This window comes from Cherax quadricarinatus, chromosome 41, assembly GCF_038502225.1.
Source record: "Cherax quadricarinatus isolate ZL_2023a chromosome 41, ASM3850222v1, whole genome shotgun sequence".
Lineage (NCBI taxonomy): Eukaryota > Metazoa > Arthropoda > Malacostraca > Decapoda > Parastacidae > Cherax > Cherax quadricarinatus.
In genome coordinates this window covers 11,422,790-11,440,289 of record NC_091332.1, presented here as the reverse complement: position 1 = coordinate 11,440,289, position 17,500 = coordinate 11,422,790, and the positions used below count along the sequence as shown (strand labels likewise).

Here is a 17,500-nt window from a genome sequence, read left to right as displayed (position 1 = left end):
GGGCCTACCAGCTTTCTCCTGCTTGATTTGAAGCTGGTAGAATTTATGAGTATACTATATACGTCAAACACGGTACCTCGTAAGACGTATATATACGACCAAAACAGTCAAAGGATTAATCTTTTCACAGATAACCCTTATTGAGAGATGAAAGTTAAAGCAATGTTTTAGTTCAGTTCATTGTTACTTGTGACTTGATAATGGTCCAGGATGGGCCAAAATTTTAAAGTTTCCTCTTTTAGCTTTACATTTTTTGTTAATTTATCTTGGATATCTACATGTATTTAATATTTTTAAGACTCTCTGCAAATTGTACACTACAGCCTCTCCTCACTTAGTGACATACTCGTTTACCAGTGACTCAGACTAACGACGGGCTCTCTGACCAGTATACATACCTAAATAATGTGTATTAGAGCTGAATTCCTCTATTCTCTTTATTACAATATACAGTAAACTATTGTATAAACATTTAAAAATACTATACAGAAATGTTATAAATGGTGCAGAGGTGACACTAAAACAATATCAAAGATGGTTAACACAAACCCACTACCAGTATGCTCCTCACTTAACAGCAAATTCATTTACCGACATGGTCTTAGGAATAGAACTCCATTAAGTGAGGAGAGGGTGTATTATAAATTCTTAATATTACATACTGCATTTGGTACACCATTTGAAATTTGACATTACCTCTAAAATTGTCTACCTAACAGGAGGTGGTGAAGCTAGAGTTGTTGTGCAAGCAGCTTCACGAGGCTAATGATGGCGTTCAGCGGCAAGAAGCAGAAAAAGCTCTGGTGGAGTTTCAATCTGGTCGAGGTGCTGCTACTCTGAGTCAGTGCCAGTTGCTCCTAGATAGAGCTCAGTCATCTTATTCTCAATATTTGGCAGCTACCACACTAACCAAGCTTGTGTCAAGAAACCCGTGCACGCTGTCACTGCAGCAGAGAATAGATATTCGTAAGTCTCATTTATGTTTTCTTTTATGCACTGTACAGGTTTCTCCCACTTTAGCATTCAGGTCCCCCACCACACTTACTCTCTCACTTCATTCAAAACTCCCTAAAGTTATCGCCCAAAATCTGTCTCTCCTCTACACTCCTCTCTTCTTCAGGTGCATAAGCACTTTGTTTAATTTGCTTTTCTCATCTACCTTTTATTTTAATCCACATAATCCTTGAATTTTTACAGTTATATTACCGTTTCCTTTCATGGCCGATCATTCGGCATTACCATTACTCCTTCCTTTGCTCTAACTCTCTTGGATACACCTGACCCAATCCCATTTATTTCTCCCCACTGAAAATCTACCTCCTTCAGCTTCTTTTTGTTTAGAGCTAAAGACATCCAGTATCTTTTCATTCGTAACATTCACACTCGTCTGTTTTTCATCTGCACTACATCCACATGCATTCAAACATCCCAACTTTAAAAGGTTGTTCGTTTTACATTTAGTAACTGATGCAGGTGAAGGGATTACTAGTCCCTTGCTCTTGGTTTTCTGGTAGTCTCTAATGACGCACATGGCTTACAGGGAAAGGATTCTTCTCCACTGTATAATTTTTAATTGTTTTTCTGGGGGTTTGGAAAATTATTTTTTATTTATTTATTTTTTTTTTTTCAGGAAATTATGTTCTGAATTACTTGGCAACTCGTCCTAAACTTGTTCACTATGTAACTCAAGGGTTAGTGGTGTTATTTGGCCGCATCACAAAGCTTGGCTGGTTTGATGGTCTTGACAAGGAAAAATGGGCATTCAGAAATGTTGTAGGTGATGTATCTCAGTTTCTTCAGGTAAGCGAGATGATGTACAGTACGTATTTTTTTTTATGTCATATAAGAAATTTGTTCTAAATTAATGAATTGAAAGAACAAAACTTTCATAAAATTACTTCAGCTGTCTGGTTACTCACTTGCAAAATTCATACATACAGTAATTAATTATTTAGTTGCAAAATTGCCCTTTTCTTCGTGATTTTTATATCTTAGGGTTTCTTTTAATATTCAGTTGTTTTTTTTAATATACATATATGGACTAGGTGGGAAACTCAAAATTACCTTGATTGAATGTTGTACACAGTATTAGCTAGTATTATAGTAAACATGGGAAATGGTTGAAAAAAATGGTGTAAAAATAGTTAAAAAAAAATATATATATATACAGTGGACCCCCGGTTAACGATATTTTTTCACTCCAGAAGTATGTTCAGGTGCCAGTACTGACCGAATTTGTTCCCATAAGAAATATTGTGAAGTAGATTAGTCCATTTCAGACCCCCAAACATACACGTACAAACGCACTTACATAAATACACTTACATAATTGGTTGCATTCAGAGGTAATCGTTATGCGGGGGTCCACTGTATATATTATATACACTTTTTTAAATAATGTCGCAATGTATTTACCTTTTCAGGGCTCAGTGGACCACTGTGTTATTGGAGTGCAGCTGCTTGCCCAGTTGACTGCTGAAATGAACCAGATCTCAGAGTCTGATGCAAATAAATCTCTTACTAAACACCGCAAAATTGCAAGCTCATTCAGAGACACACAGCTTTATGATATCTTCCAGCTTTCCTGTACACTCCTCAGGACTGCCTTAGAGAATTCGAAGACCCTTAACTTCAGTGATGAGAGTCAGCATGGATTAATGACACATCTTCTCCGGTTAGGTAAGAGACCAAAAAAAAAAAAAATAAAATAATACGGGAGAAGGGAAGTCAGTGTCTTAAGAGTACGTACATAGTTATGAATTTCATTCTCCCTTCTCTTCCAGAATTAATAGAAATTAGATATAGAATATTACCCCGGCCCTCATCTGTTATAATATAGGATTTTATTAGAGAATGTGATTTGTTTAATTTATGTTTTGCTTAACCCTTTGAGGGTTTCGGCCGTACTAGTACGGCTTACGACCCAGGGTTTTTGACGTACTAGTACGCCTAAATTCTAGCGCCCTCAAATCTAGTGGGAGAAAGCTGGTAGGCCTACATATGAAAGGATGGGTCTATGTGGTCAGTGTGCACAGTATAAAAAAAATCCTGCAGCACACAGTGCATAATGAGAAAAAAAAAACTGACTGTTTTTTTGGAATAAAACAGCGACTTTGCACTGTATTTTCGTATGGTATTTATTGTTGTATTCTAGTTTTCTTGGTCTCATTTTATAGAATGGAAGACATATTACAGAAATTGAGATGATTTTGACTGGTTTTACAATGAAAAGTACCTTGAAATTGAGCTCAAAGTAGCAGAAATGTTCGATTTTTACCAAAGTTCAAAAGTAAACAAATCATGGCAAGCGTCCAATACACGTCAACTGGTGAGTCTGATATTCTTTTGCAAGTGCGCCAATATTATTTATACCATTTTTTACACTAATGCAGTAGTCTGCATAACAGTAAATCTTCTATTTTTTGTGAGAATAAAAATTCAAAGTGGAAAGCAAAAGAATGTAAGAGGGGCCTTGAGACGTGGCTAATGAACAAAGGAAATGTCATTTTAGTGCCAGGAATGTCTTTCTTGTTTATTCTGGACCCTATTCGGAAATTGGCATCTTTTGAAATTTGTGTGAAATTGGCAAAATTGCTAAATTCTGACCACTGTACTGGATAGTTGAAATTGGTAAATGGGTGGTTTCTTGCACTCATTCGATAGAAAAAACGGAGTTCTAGCGAAATATTCATGTTTTTTGTCGACTAGTGCAGTGGAATTGGCCGAAAATGGGGCTCAAAGTGGGCAAAATCACCGATGTGTAAACATCGCCGAGACTGCTAACTTCGTGAGAGCATAATTCCGTAAGTTTTCCATCAAATTTCATAATTTTGGTGTCATTATGATCGGGAAAAAGATTCTCTATCTTTTCATAAGAATTTTTTTTTTTTTTTTAAGTTTTGCCGACCCTGAGAACGAGTCTCGGAGAGGGCCTGTCGACCCTCAAAGGGTTAACAAATCATTATTTTCTAGGGGGTCCCTGTCTAGGTCCTTAAGCAGATGTATACCGTTAACTTTGTAATACAAAACTGTAATATAAATTTTTAACTTTAATGGTAATAAATATTTTATTGGTCTAATTTCAGCTCTAAACTGCCTTACATTTGACTTCATTGGTACTTCTGTGGATGAGAGCAGTGATGATTTGGGAACTGTTCAGATTCCTACAGCATGGAGACCTGCCTTTCTTGATTTTTCTACAGTTCAACTTTTCTTCGACCTCTATGCCTCCTTACCTGCTTCATTGTCACCTGTGGTAAGGTTTCACTATTTATGATATTTCGATCAATGTTCAATAATTTGATTTTTTAAATAATTTGATTTTGTTATGCATGTCATGCCTACATATTGTCGAGTACATATTTATTATTTAGCTAGTGATTGGATGTGGTCAGTAGGCCAAAAGAGCAGAATGAAAAAAAAAATAAAGTCTAGGAAAATTGGCAGATATAAAATTTGTGGGGTGAAATATGAGAAAACATTATTCTTTATCAAAATCTCTTTCTTATACATGTTAGAAATTTCACCAAGAGCCACACAAATATAAAAAATAGACACTAAGAAGTAGCTTATTCACATTTGTAATTTCTCTACAACTTTATACTAGAATGGTATACAATATCGACAAGATGAAAATTTGACACATGCAACATCTGGGTATCTTTATTGTAGACTTTTTGCCATCCAGTGGCTTTATCAATACAGATTCTAGGACATAACTTGAAGACAGTAGAACTATATACAAAAGATGAAATAATCAGTCCCTCAGCCTTGGAGTTGGCATGAAGAACACTGTAGTCATCTTTTGAATATATATCTACTGTCTTTAAGTTATGTCCTAGAATCTGTATTGATAAGGCCACTGGATGGCGAAACATCTACAGTAAATATATCCAGATGTTGCGCAAGTGTCTAACTTTCATCTTGTCGGTATTGTATGTAGTATACCATTCATGTACAGCTTGTCAGACACGGCAACATCATGGAATCTTAGTTCATAGGATATCTACATAACCTTCTTCACAGCTACTACAACTACTACTACCACCACTAACCCATCCCTTGGGTATGACGTACTTCCTACTTCCACATTTATAATAAAGATACCCAGATGTTGCACATTTGTCTAATTTTCAACTTTATACTATGGGACAGAATAGGCAAGGATGATTCACATGGCCCATAACTAAAGTTTGATTTCCTATAAGATGTCAAGTTAGCTATCAAGTTTTCCAAATTTGAATTTGCTTACATTGAAAAGAATACATATTCTTCACATTTGTAAACCTTAACACATTACCCTGCAGATGCGTGTAAGCTTGAGATGCAAGCTGGGGATGACAGGCATAGTACTTAATGTGGAAAAAGACACGTATGTACAGTTAAGAACATTTATTAAATGTTCTGAACTGTACATAAATGTCTTTTCCACATCTTGTTGATATCACCATACCATTTTTCATAGTACTTATTAAGTACTAAGGAAAATTATAATACCTGAAAGGTACAAGATAAAGTCAGAAGGATGAAATGGCCTGATGGGTAAGTGTAACTAGCCAGGTACTCTTATGGTTAATACTAACCTTCACACTGTTCATACAGAGCGATTTGCTTATGAGGGATAAACTCGTAGGTACTATTTTCGGATGCAGAGACTATGCCAAAATAATGAATTGTACAAGTGGAAGAAAACAAGAAACTAAAAGGACCTCAACAGATTAGAGGAATAGTTGAACAAGTGTCTAAATGATGAAACTGGCCACTGAGGAAAGGAGAGCAGACACTTCACCACCTAAGGGTGAAACTTAAGGGATCAAAAAAAGAAAAAGGAGTAATCATTACTCCAGTCTTATCTGAAATGCACTTATACAATATTGGCAATGTGTGCTAGGTTATTTAACATGAATCTTCAGAAATTTAAACAGACTTCCAGATCTCTACACTATGAGGTACCAGTCCTTGAGTATGCAGCACCTGCTTGGAACCCTCACCTATATAATTTAGACAAAGTGTATCTGAGAATGTTTAGAGGTGTACTTTATATTGTTGCCAGAGTAGATGCAGTGTGATTAAGAAATCTTAAATACTCTTGTGATGTAGACAAGGTAGATTTAGAACAAACTTTACTAGGGAAGGAGCCAGAACATGGGGACAGCATTGAAAACTGCACATACAACTGAGTTGTTACGGTACTGGAAAGCATTTCTTCAGTGTAATACTAATAAATAAGTTTAACAAACTAGACAATGTCTTAGTAGGATCTGATTTTATGCTGGAATTGAAATGTAAACGTGATAGCTAATTCGCACAACAATCAGAAGTAAAGTGCTCCAGTACTGGAGATGGCCTTATACTCCTCCTTTCAAGCTTAGTAGGTACAGTAGTTAGATTCATCATGACATTTACATAATCTGATATAGCTGTTCATGCACAAGCTGTGTAATCATTTAAAATAATGATGCATATAATGTTGGCTAATTTACATTGTAAAATAATTACTTATTCCTGTAATTTACATTGTAAAATAATTACTTAGTCCGGTAATAAAATGAAAATGTTTAATTTTTTTTCAGACATTATCATGCTTGGTTCAAATAGCCTCTGTGAGGCGAACACTTTTTAGCAATGAGGAACGAGCGAAGTTTCTCTCTCAACTAGTCAATGGTGTTAGGAATATACTACAAAATCCACAGGTTAGTTAAGTCTAATGGGTTTGTTTTAGTATGCACTTTTATAAAAAAAAAATTTAAATTAATTTTCAAAACTTAGTCATAATTTTCAAAACTGTGTTAAAATATTAGTGCTTTGTCAGTGCAGTTATTGAAATACTTATATATAGTATGTACATAAAGACTTGTTTCCACATGGCAGAATTTATTTACTGCTTTGTAATCAGAGTAGTTTTTATATAGATCTATGAAGGTAAAATAATGAATTAGGCTTTATTTTAGGGTTATATAACTTTTTAGCATGTTTAAACAGTGAATAATGGAAGCATCTCGGAGAAATGCATTGACCTATTTATTTGATAATTGTTAGTATCATTTTTTCTAATTATTGCCTTTTATAGGGACTGAGTGATCCCTCTAACTACCATGAATTCTGCCGATTATTGCTGCGACTGAAGAGCAACTATCAGTTGGGTGAGCTTGTGACGGTTGAACATTATCCAGATGCCATCCAACTGATAGCAAAGTTTACTGTAGAGTCCTTAAATATGTGGCAATTTGCACCAAACAGCGTTCACTACTTACTCTCCTTATGGCAACGCATGGTTGGATCTGTACCCTATATGAAGGTGTGTTTGGATAATTTTTATTTTGAATGTTCATTGAGGCATTTTTATGTATTGCATAACTGTACTTGTATTGCACTGTAAACAGGGTGTCTTGGGCTTTGTCACTTTGTTGTTTACCAAGACTTGGTTTTTGTTTACTACAACTATTTTTGTGATTTATTGACCTCATTTTATTAGTTATCACAGTATTGTTTCTTTTTTTGAGTTATCCACAAAACTTTGTAAGATTGGCATTGAAGATAACTCCAAAATGTGTAAATACAGCCTCTCCCCACTTAACAATGGAGTTCCTTTCCTAAGACCATGTTGTTAAACGAATTTGTCGCTGAGTGAGGAGCATACTGTAATGATAGTGGGTTTGTGTCAACCATCTTTGATATTGTTTTAATGTTACCGTTGCACTATTTATTACATTTCTGGTATATTTTTAAATGTTTATACAGTAGAGTTCTGTATATTGAATTAAACAGAATAGAGGAAATCAACTCTAATATACATTATTTAGGTATAAATGCTGGTCAGAGAGCCCATCGTAAGTCCGAGGTGTCAGTAAACGAGTACATCGCTAAGTGAGGAGAAGCTGTACTTCATAATGTGCATGTTTTGAAGAGGTCATGTTTGTCTAGTCTATTTAAATTGTTGCATGTTCTAATAGTGATGAATAATTATAAACCTGTGTTTACTTAAACACACTGTTACCAGAATGTTTCCTTACTTTTATCATTTTTCTTTGTATCTTTTAATTACTTCTAGCTATAGTTTTTACTAATTCTATCCTTGTTTGTTTTGTTTTCTCTCTAAACTGATATTTTTCTTTTCATTATTTAAAAATTATTTGTTTGCTTCATAACTTGTTACAATGTATTTAATATGTATTATTGCTTAACAGGCTACTGAACCACATCTCTTAGAAACCTATACACCAGAAGTTGTTCGTGCTTATGTATCTTCTCGGCTCGAGAGTGTGGGTGTGGTGCTTCGTGAAGGTTTGGATGATCCCCTAGATGACGTTACAGTCATTCAACAACAACTGGATCAGGTATGCAGTTTACTAATAATAAAACATATATGTATACTGCATGCATTCAAATATACATGCACAAAACACTGCACTTCAGTACTGTTCCGCATACACTACACATTGTATACTGCTACATGCAGCATTGTACTATATACTAGTTAATATAATACGCACTGCACTACTTTATTCACCATTTGATACTAAAATACAATTTATTTTTATTTTTTTATTATCACGCTGGCCGATTCCCACCAAGGCAGGGTGGCCCGAAAAAGAAAAACTTTCACCATCATTCACTCCATCACTGTCTTGCCAGAAGGGTGCTTTACACTACAGTTTTTAAACTGCAACATTAACATCCCTCCTTCAGAGTGCAGGCACTGTACTTCCCATCTCCAGGACTCAAGTCCGGCCTGCCGGTTTCCCTGAACCCCTTCATAAATGTTACTTTGCTCACACTCCAACAGCACGTCAAGTATTAAAAACCATTTGTCTCCATTCACTCCTATCAAACATGCTCACTCATGCCTGCTGGAAGTCCAAGCCCCTCGCACACAAAACCTCCTTTACCCCCTCTCTCCAACCTTTCCTAGGCCGACCCCTACCCCGCCTTCCTTCCACTACAGACTGATACACTCTTGAAGTCATTCTGTTTCGCTCCATTCTCTCTACATGTCCGAACCACCTCAACAACCCTTCCTCAGCCCTCTGGACAACAGTTTTGGTAATCCCGCACCTCCTCCTAACTTCCAAACTACGAATTCTCTGCATTATATTCACACCACACATTGCCCTCAGACATGACATCTCCACTGCCTCCAGCCTTCTCCTCGCTGCAACATTCATCACCCATGCTTCACACCCAGTATATTTCATTAAAATATTTTTTTTTTTTTTTCAACAAGTCGGTCGTCTCCCACCGAGGCAGGGTGAACCCAAAAAAAAGAAAGAAAATCCCCAAAAAGAAAATACTTTCATCATCATTCAACACTTTCACCACACTCACACATTATCACTGCTTTTGCAGAGGTGCTCAGAATATAACAGTTTAGAAGCATATACGTATAGAGATACACAACATATCCCTTCAAACTGCCAATATCCCAAACCCCTCCTTTAAAGTGCAGGCACTGTACTTCCCATTTCCAAGACTCAAGTCCGACTATATGAAAATAACCGGTTTCCCTGAATCCCTTCACTAAATATTACCCTGCTCACACTCCAACAGATCGTCAGGTCCCAAGTATCATTCGTCTCCAAATGAAAATATGTGATGCATTATACTCTACAGTGCATTTGGCACTTTACTACTGGTATAGGATGCTGTACACAGCCATGGCATTGTAATACAATATAGCAGTATATTGTACCGTACAGCACTTGACAATACAATATACAGTATTACACTGCACTCCATACACTATAGTGCACTATATCTCCAACTCGTTCAATTACTGTACTACTCTACTTCCTTCAGCTCTCTTCCCCATCCAAATTAAAAATACCTGGAGGCGGCAGAGAAACTGTTTATTATGATTATTTGTCAGAGGTTGGGTTTTATAAAATATACAGGAAAAAATTATAACCAAAAATGTATAACTCATTATAACAAACAATGTGAACTGGGAAAGGGGGAGAGGGAGTAGTAGCACAACAATTACTTCATAATGATAGGACCAACTGCAAAATCTTAGAAGCAGCCAGCACGACATCAAACAGAACAATGGAGTGCATATGTTAGCTAATTCCATTGCTCACATTACCTGCAATTCATAAAATAAACATAATGAACTGTGGAAATAAATGGTATAAAATACCGACACAATGGAAATATAAACACATATGCAGTATAATGTGATCCTTTATTGACTACGTTTCGCCCACACAGTGGGCTTTTTAAACTTGAAAAAGCCCACTGTGTGGGCGAAACATAGTCAATAAAGGATCACATTATACTGCATATGTGCTTATATTTCCATAATGAACTGTCCTGTCACTCTGGCCTCTCTCCTTACTTTGGCCCTCAGTATCTGGCCTCATCTTTAGACCTGATTTCACCTTTATAACTTGACTTCACCTTTATACCTTGACTTCACCTTTATATCTTGACTTTACCTTTATACCTTGACTGTACCTTTATACCTGGACTTCACCTTTATACCTGGACTTTACATTTATACCTGGACTTCACTTTTATACCTTGACCTCACCTTTATACCTGACCAAACCTTTGACTGTATAAGGCAGTGTATTTGCTTTTTTTCCTCGTCCAGAGAACATCATGAGTTGCTCTGGCATGCCAGGAATAGCTCAAATGGAGCAAATCTTTTTACCAGTGAGAACACGGACCCTGACACCAGAGCGTCGACGATAATTGTAGCTAACTGCTACACCACTGAAGAAGACTCACTGTGCTCTTGTCATTGAGCTGCCCCTGCCCTAGGACTGTAAGCAGTAGTCCACTTGACATGACAACTCACTGCACCCTTGTCATAGGGCTGCCCCTGCCACAGGGCTGTAAACAGTACTCCACTTGACACAAAGATGGCTCACCGTGCCTTTGTCATAGGTCTGTCCCCACCTGACAAGAATGCTCACCATGCCCCTGCCATAGGGCTGTAAATGGTGCATCACTTGTATAAACTTTGACACTCCTTCGGAGAAGACCCAGGTCAGGACCCTTCCTGGCAAAACCTACATGAACATGCTTTTTTTCTGTATATTTGATATAACCCAACCTTGGATGAAAGTTCATAATGAAAGGTTTCCTTGCTATCCAGGGAGATGTTGTCTTAAGAGCATAAAACAGTAGACAGTTAAATGTTTTGTACACAGCCAGGATTGATGGAGATTTAGCTTCCATTTGTTTATAATATCAACAATCAAGGAGCAGGAGTCTAGTAACCCCTTCTCTATAAATTACTAAATTTAAAAAGAGAAACTTTTGTTTTTCTTTTTGGGCCACCCTGCCTTGGTGGGATACGGCCGTTTTTTTTTTTTATTATTATCACACTGGCCGATTCCCACCAAGGCAGGGTGGCCCGAAAAAGAAAAACTTTCACCATCATTCACTCCATCACTGTCTTGCCAGAAGGGTGCTTTACATTACAGTTTTTAAACTGCAACATTAACACCCCTCCTTCAGAGTGCAGGCACTGTACTTCCCATCTCCAGGACTCTAGTCCGGCCTGCCGGTTTTCCTGAACCCCTTCATAAATGTTACTTTGCTCACACTCGAACAGCACGTCAAGTATTAAAAACCATTTGTCTCCATTCACTCCTATCAAACACGCTCACGCATGCCGGTTTGTTGAAAAAAAAAAAAATCGACAATCAATCCTTTTTTAATATAGGTAGTAGGTTGGTAGACAGCAACCACCCAGGGAGGTACTACCGTCCTGCCAAGTGAGTGTAAAACGAAGCCTGTGATTGTTTTACATGATGGTAGGATTGCTGATGTCTTTTGTCTGTCTCATAAATATGCAAGATTACAGGCATGTCTTGCTACTTCTACTTACACTTAGGTCACACTACACATACATGTACACATTTATTTATACACACTCATCTGAGTTTTCTTTGATTTTATCTTAATAGTTCTTGGTCTTATTAATTTTCCTTTTATATCCATGGGGAAGTGGAATAAGAATCTTTCCTCCGTAAGCCATGCGTGTTGTAAAAGTCAACTAAAATGCCGGGAACAATGGGCTAGTAACCCCTTTTCCTGTAAAGATTACTAAAAAGAATAAGAAGAAGAAAATTGTCAAAGTGGGAAGTCTGAATGTGCGTGGATGTTGTGCAGATGATAAGAAAGAGATGATTGTGGATGTTATGAATGAGAAGAAGCTGGATGTCCTGGCTTTAAGTGAAACAAAGCTGAAGGGGGTGGGAGAGTTTCAGTGGAGAGGAATAAATGGGATTAGGTCAGGGGTTTCAAATAGAGTTAGAGCTAAAGAAGGAGTAGCAATAATGTTGAAGGATAAGCTATGGCAGGAAAAGAGGGACTATAAATGTATTAATTCAAGGATTATGTGGAGTAAAATAAAGATTGGATGTGAAAAGTGGGTTATAATAAGCGTGTATGCACCTGGAGAAGAGAGAAGTGTAGAGGAGAGAGAGAGATTTTGGGAAATGTTGAGTGAATGCGTGGGGAGTTTTGAATCAAGTGTGAGAGTAATGGTGGTTGGGGATTTCAATGCTAAAGTGGGTAAAAATGTTATGGAAGGAGTAGTAGGTAAATTTGGGGTGCCAGGGGTAAATGTAAATGGGGAGCCTTTAATTGAGCTATGTGTAGAAAGAAATTTGGTAATAAGTAATACATATTTTATGAAAAAGAGGATAAATAAATATAAAAGGTATGATGTAGCACGTAATGAAAGTAGTTTATTAGATTATGTATTGGTGGATAAAAGGTTGATGGGTAGGCTCCAGGATGTACATGTTTATAGAGGGGCAACTGATATATCGGATCATTATTTAGTTGTAGCTACAGTTAGAGTAAGAGGTAGATGGGAAAAGAGGAAGGTGGCAACAACAAGTAAGAGGGAGGTGAAAGTGTATAAACTAAGGGAGGAGGAAGTTCGGGTGAGATATAAGCGACTATTGGCAGAAAGGTGGGCTAGTGCAAAGATGAGTAGTGGGGGGGTTGAAGAGGGTTGGAATAGTTTTAAAAATGCAGTATTAGAATGTGGGGCAGAAGTTTGTGGTTATAGGAGGGTGGGGGCAGGAGGAAAGAGGAGTGATTGGTGGAATGATGAAGTAAAGGGTGTGATAAAAGAGAAAAAGGTAGCTTATGAGAGGTTTTTACAAAGCAGAAGTGTTATAAGAAGAGCAGAGTATATGGAGAGTAAAAGAAAGGTAAAGAGAGTGGTGAGAGAGTGCAAAAGGAGAGCAGATGATAGAGTGGGAGAGGCACTGTCAAGAAATTTTAATGAAAACAAGAAAAAATTTTGGAGTGAGTTAAACAAGTTAAGAAAGCCTAGGGAAAATATGGATTTGTCAGTTAAAAACAGAGTAGGGGAGTTAGTAGATGGGGAGATGGAGGTATTGGGTAGATGGCGAGAATATTTTGAGGAACTTTTAAATGTTAAGGAAGAAACAGAGGCAGTAATTTCATGCACTGGTCAGGGAGGTATACCATCTTTTAGGAGTGAAGAAGAGCAGAATGTAAGTGTGGGGGAGGTACGTGAGGCATTACGTAAAATGAAAGGGGGTAAAGCAGCTGGAACTGATGGGATCATGACAGAAATGTTAAAAGCAGGGGGGGATATAGTGTTGGAGTGGTTGGTACTTTTGTTTAATAAATGTATGAAAGAGGGGAAGGTACCTAGGGATTGGCAGAGAGCATGTATAGTCCCTTTATATAAAGGGAAAGGGGACAAAAGAGACTGTAAAAATTATAGAGGAATAAGCTTACTGAGTATACCAGGAAAAGTGTACGGTAGGGTTATAATTGAAAGAATTAGAGGTAAGACAGAATGTAGGATTGCGGATGAGCAAGGAGGCTTTAGAGTGGGTAGGGGATGTGTAGATCAGGTGTTTACATTGAAGCATATATGTGAACAGTATTTAGATAAAGATAGGGAAGTTTTTATTGCATTTATGGATTTAGAAAAGGCATATGATAGAGTGGATAGAGGAGCAATGTGGCAGATGTTGCAAGTATATGGAATAGGTGGTAAGTTATTAAATGCTGTAAAGAGTTTTTATGAGGATAGTGAGGCTCAGGTTAGGGTGTGTAGAAGAGAGGGAGACTACTTCCCGGTAAAAGTAGGTCTTAGACAGGGATGTGTAATGTCACCATGGTTGTTTAATATATTTATAGATGGGGTTGTAAAGGAAGTAAATGCTAGGGTGTTTGGGAGAGGGGTGGGATTAAATTATGGGGAATCAAATTCAAAATGGGAATTGACACAGTTACTTTTTGCTGATGATACTGTGCTTATGGGAGATTCTAAAGAAAAATTGCAAAGGTTAGTGGATGAGTTTGGGAATGTGTGTAAAGGTAGAAAGTTGAAAGTGAACATAGAAAAGAGTAAGGTGATGAGGGTGTCAAATGATTTGGATAAAGAGAAATTGGATATCAAATTGGGGAGGAGGAGTATGGAAGAAGTGAATGTTTTCAGATACTTGGGAGTTGACGTGTCGGCGGATGGATTTATGAAGGATGAGGTTAATCATAGAATTGATGAGGGAAAAAAGGTGAGTGGTGCGTTGAGGTATATGTGGAGTCAAAAAACGTTATCTATGGAGGCAAAGAAGGGTATGTATGAAAGTATAGTAGTACCAACACTCTTATATGGGTGTGAAGCTTGGGTGGTAAATGCAGCAGCGAGGAGACGGTTGGAGGCAGTGGAGATGTCCTGTTTAAGGGCAATGTGTGGTGTAAATATTATGCAGAAAATTCGGAGTGTGGAAATTAGGAGAAGGTGTGGAGTTAATAAAAGTATTAGTCAGAGGGCAGAGGAGGGGTTGTTGAGGTGGTTTGGTCATTTAGAGAGAATGGATCAAAGTAGAATGACATGGAAAGCATATAAATCTATAGGGGAAGGAAGGCGGGGTAGGGGTCGTCCTCGAAAGGGTTGGAGAGAGGGGGTAAAGGAGGTTTTGTGGGTAAGGGGCTTGGACTTCCAGCAAGCGTGCGTGAGCCTGTTAGATAGGAGTGAATGGAGACGAATGGTACTTGGGACCTGACGATCTGTTGGAGTGTGAGCAGGGTAATATTTAGTGAAGGGATTCAGGGAAACCGGTTATTTTCATATAGTCAGACTTGAGTCCTGGAAATGGGAAGTACAATGCCTGCACTTTAAAGGAGGGGTTTGGGATATTGGCAGTTTGGAGGGATATGTTGTGTATCTTTATGTGTGTATGCTTCTAGACTGTTGTATTCTGAGCACCTCTGCAAAAACAGTGATAGTGTGCGAGTGTGGTGAAAGTGTTGAATGATGGTGAAAGTATTTTCTTTTTGGGGATTTTCTTTCTTTTTTGGTTCACCCTGCCTCGGTGGGAGACGGCCGACTTGTTGAAAAAAAAAAAAAAAAAAAAGTGTACATTCAATCGTATTATTTTTGCATATTGTTTTACATCCAGGAAAAGGATAACTAGCCTTGTTGTAAGCAGTTTAAGTGCTTTCTACTATATGCATGGCTACTGAGTAATGGTTGAGGTTTTAGAACTAAAGCAATAAGAAACAGTAAGGTAACAATAGGCATAAAATGAATGCAAGGATGAGCTAATTTAGATTTGCCTAATACAGTATCTGAAAGTTCAGGAGACAAGGAAATGGAAAAGCTTGCAGTACAGTCAGTTTATAAGTTTTTTTTATCATGATTCCATTTTTCACCCACATGACTGGATCTAGCGGTAATTAATTTCCTAAGGCAATTACTGTCTTCCAATCTTTATTTCTCATAATGCTTTAAATTAGAGAAGACTGTGCAATACGAGCATAGCTCTACTGCTGTAATTATAAATAGGTATAGTAGCATACTTTAATTACACATGATTTGTTTTATCAACTTTTATAATTATTAGTAATGTATACAATTTGGAGATATGCATACTCTGTATTGCTGGGCATTTTTGTCTGTCACTGATTATAAAGATGTTGTTTCAGTTGTCTACAATAGGTCGGTGTGAGTATGCAAAAACATGTGCTTTGTTGGTGCAGCTGTTCGAGCAGACTGCTCAGCGTTACCAAGAGCTAATATCAACTCGCATGAACAGTCGGTCACAGCAACACTCTATGGAGGAAATTGCGATACTGGAAGGTACATCTTTTGCATTTGTATATCTGTAAATCTCAGTCTGTGAAGATAGTAGCCATGCACAAAATCTTTCTCAGGTATTTCATATGCCTTCAAGCCTTTTAAAATATACTTTCAGAAGTGCATACATTACCTAATAAAGGTTTTCACTTGTTGATGTAAAAAAAAAAAAAAAAATTTGGGAATGGGGTAAACTTACTTTTAATCCTCAAAATTTGAGGGCAATTGTGTCATACACAAAACCTTGCACATCCCTTGAAATGTATTAGTCTGCATGGATTTGAAAGAATGCAGGAAAGTACTTGGATTGATTTATTAAATGTTTAATTGCTTCTTACAGAGTATTCAGTGATAGCACTGGATGTGACTTAAGTTATGGCATTGTATGTTTTTTAATGTGGAGACCTATCGTATCAGATTTGTGATAAGTATGATATTTTTTTATGATTTGGATATACCATGTAAAGAGCTTTTGTCTTTTTCCACATAAGGTCAGCTGACATGGTTGGTGTACATGATTGGGTCTGCAATTGGTGGTCGTGTATCGTTCAACACAAGTGATGATCATGATGCAATGGATGGGGAACTAGTATGTAGGTACGTAGTAGTGTGACTATTTTTTCATGCTCACTGAGGTGATTAAAGGGCTAGAGATGTATTTTGCTCCATCCTCTTATATTTCCAGACTACCTTAACCCTTTGGCTGTTTCGGTCATATATATACGTTTTACGAGCCAGTGTTTCTAACTTATTAATACTCCAAAATTCAAGCAGCTTTAGATGAAGCGGGATATAGCTGGTAGGCCCACATGTGAGAAAATGGGCCTGTGTGGTCAGTGTGCACGGTATAAGAAAAATCCTGCAGCACACAGTGCATAATGAGAAAAAAAAAACTCCAACTGTGTTTTTGGATTAAAGCGCCGACTTTGAGGTGTATTTTCGTATAATATTTATGGTTGTATCCTCGTTTTCTTGGTCTCATTTCATAGAATTGAAGACATATAACAGAAATGGAGATGATTTTGATTAGTTTCAAGATGAAAAGGACCTTGAAATTGACTTCAAATTAGCAGAAATGTTCAGTTTTTACTGATGTTCAAGAGTAAACAAATCACACCATGTGTCCAGTACACGTTAACTGGCGAGTTTAATATTCTTTCACAAATGCACTGATATTATATATACCATTTTTACAATAATGCAGTAGTCTGCATAACAGTAAATCTTCTATTTTTTGTGTGAATAAAAATTCAAAATAGTAGAAAGTAAGAGTAATATAAGAGGGGCCGGGAGACATGACTAACGAACAGAGAAAATGTTATTTTAGTGCCAGAAATGTCTGCTTTGTTTATTCTGGACCCTATTTTGAAAATTCATCTTATTTAATTTGCATGACCACTTTATTGGGTAGCTGAA

General features: G+C 37.2%; 1 protein-coding gene across 4 annotated transcripts in view; it reads left to right on the top strand.

Moving 5' to 3' along the window:
- Ranbp16 (Ran-binding protein 16) overlaps positions 1-17,500 on the top strand; it is a 170,089-nt gene that overhangs the window by 23,194 nt on the left and 129,395 nt on the right. For all 4 annotated transcript variants that reach the window (XM_070093002.1, XM_070093003.1, XM_070093000.1 and 1 more), the window contains exons 2-10: positions 720-966; positions 1,631-1,800; positions 2,424-2,679; positions 4,086-4,255; positions 6,573-6,692; positions 7,070-7,297; positions 8,187-8,336; positions 15,934-16,087; positions 16,576-16,681. In XM_070093002.1, the coding sequence (XP_069949103.1) occupies positions 720-966; positions 1,631-1,800; positions 2,424-2,679; positions 4,086-4,255; positions 6,573-6,692; positions 7,070-7,297; positions 8,187-8,336; positions 15,934-16,087; positions 16,576-16,681 (1,601 nt within the window). The remainder of the gene's footprint in view (positions 1-719; positions 967-1,630; positions 1,801-2,423; positions 2,680-4,085; positions 4,256-6,572; positions 6,693-7,069; positions 7,298-8,186; positions 8,337-15,933; positions 16,088-16,575; positions 16,682-17,500) is intronic.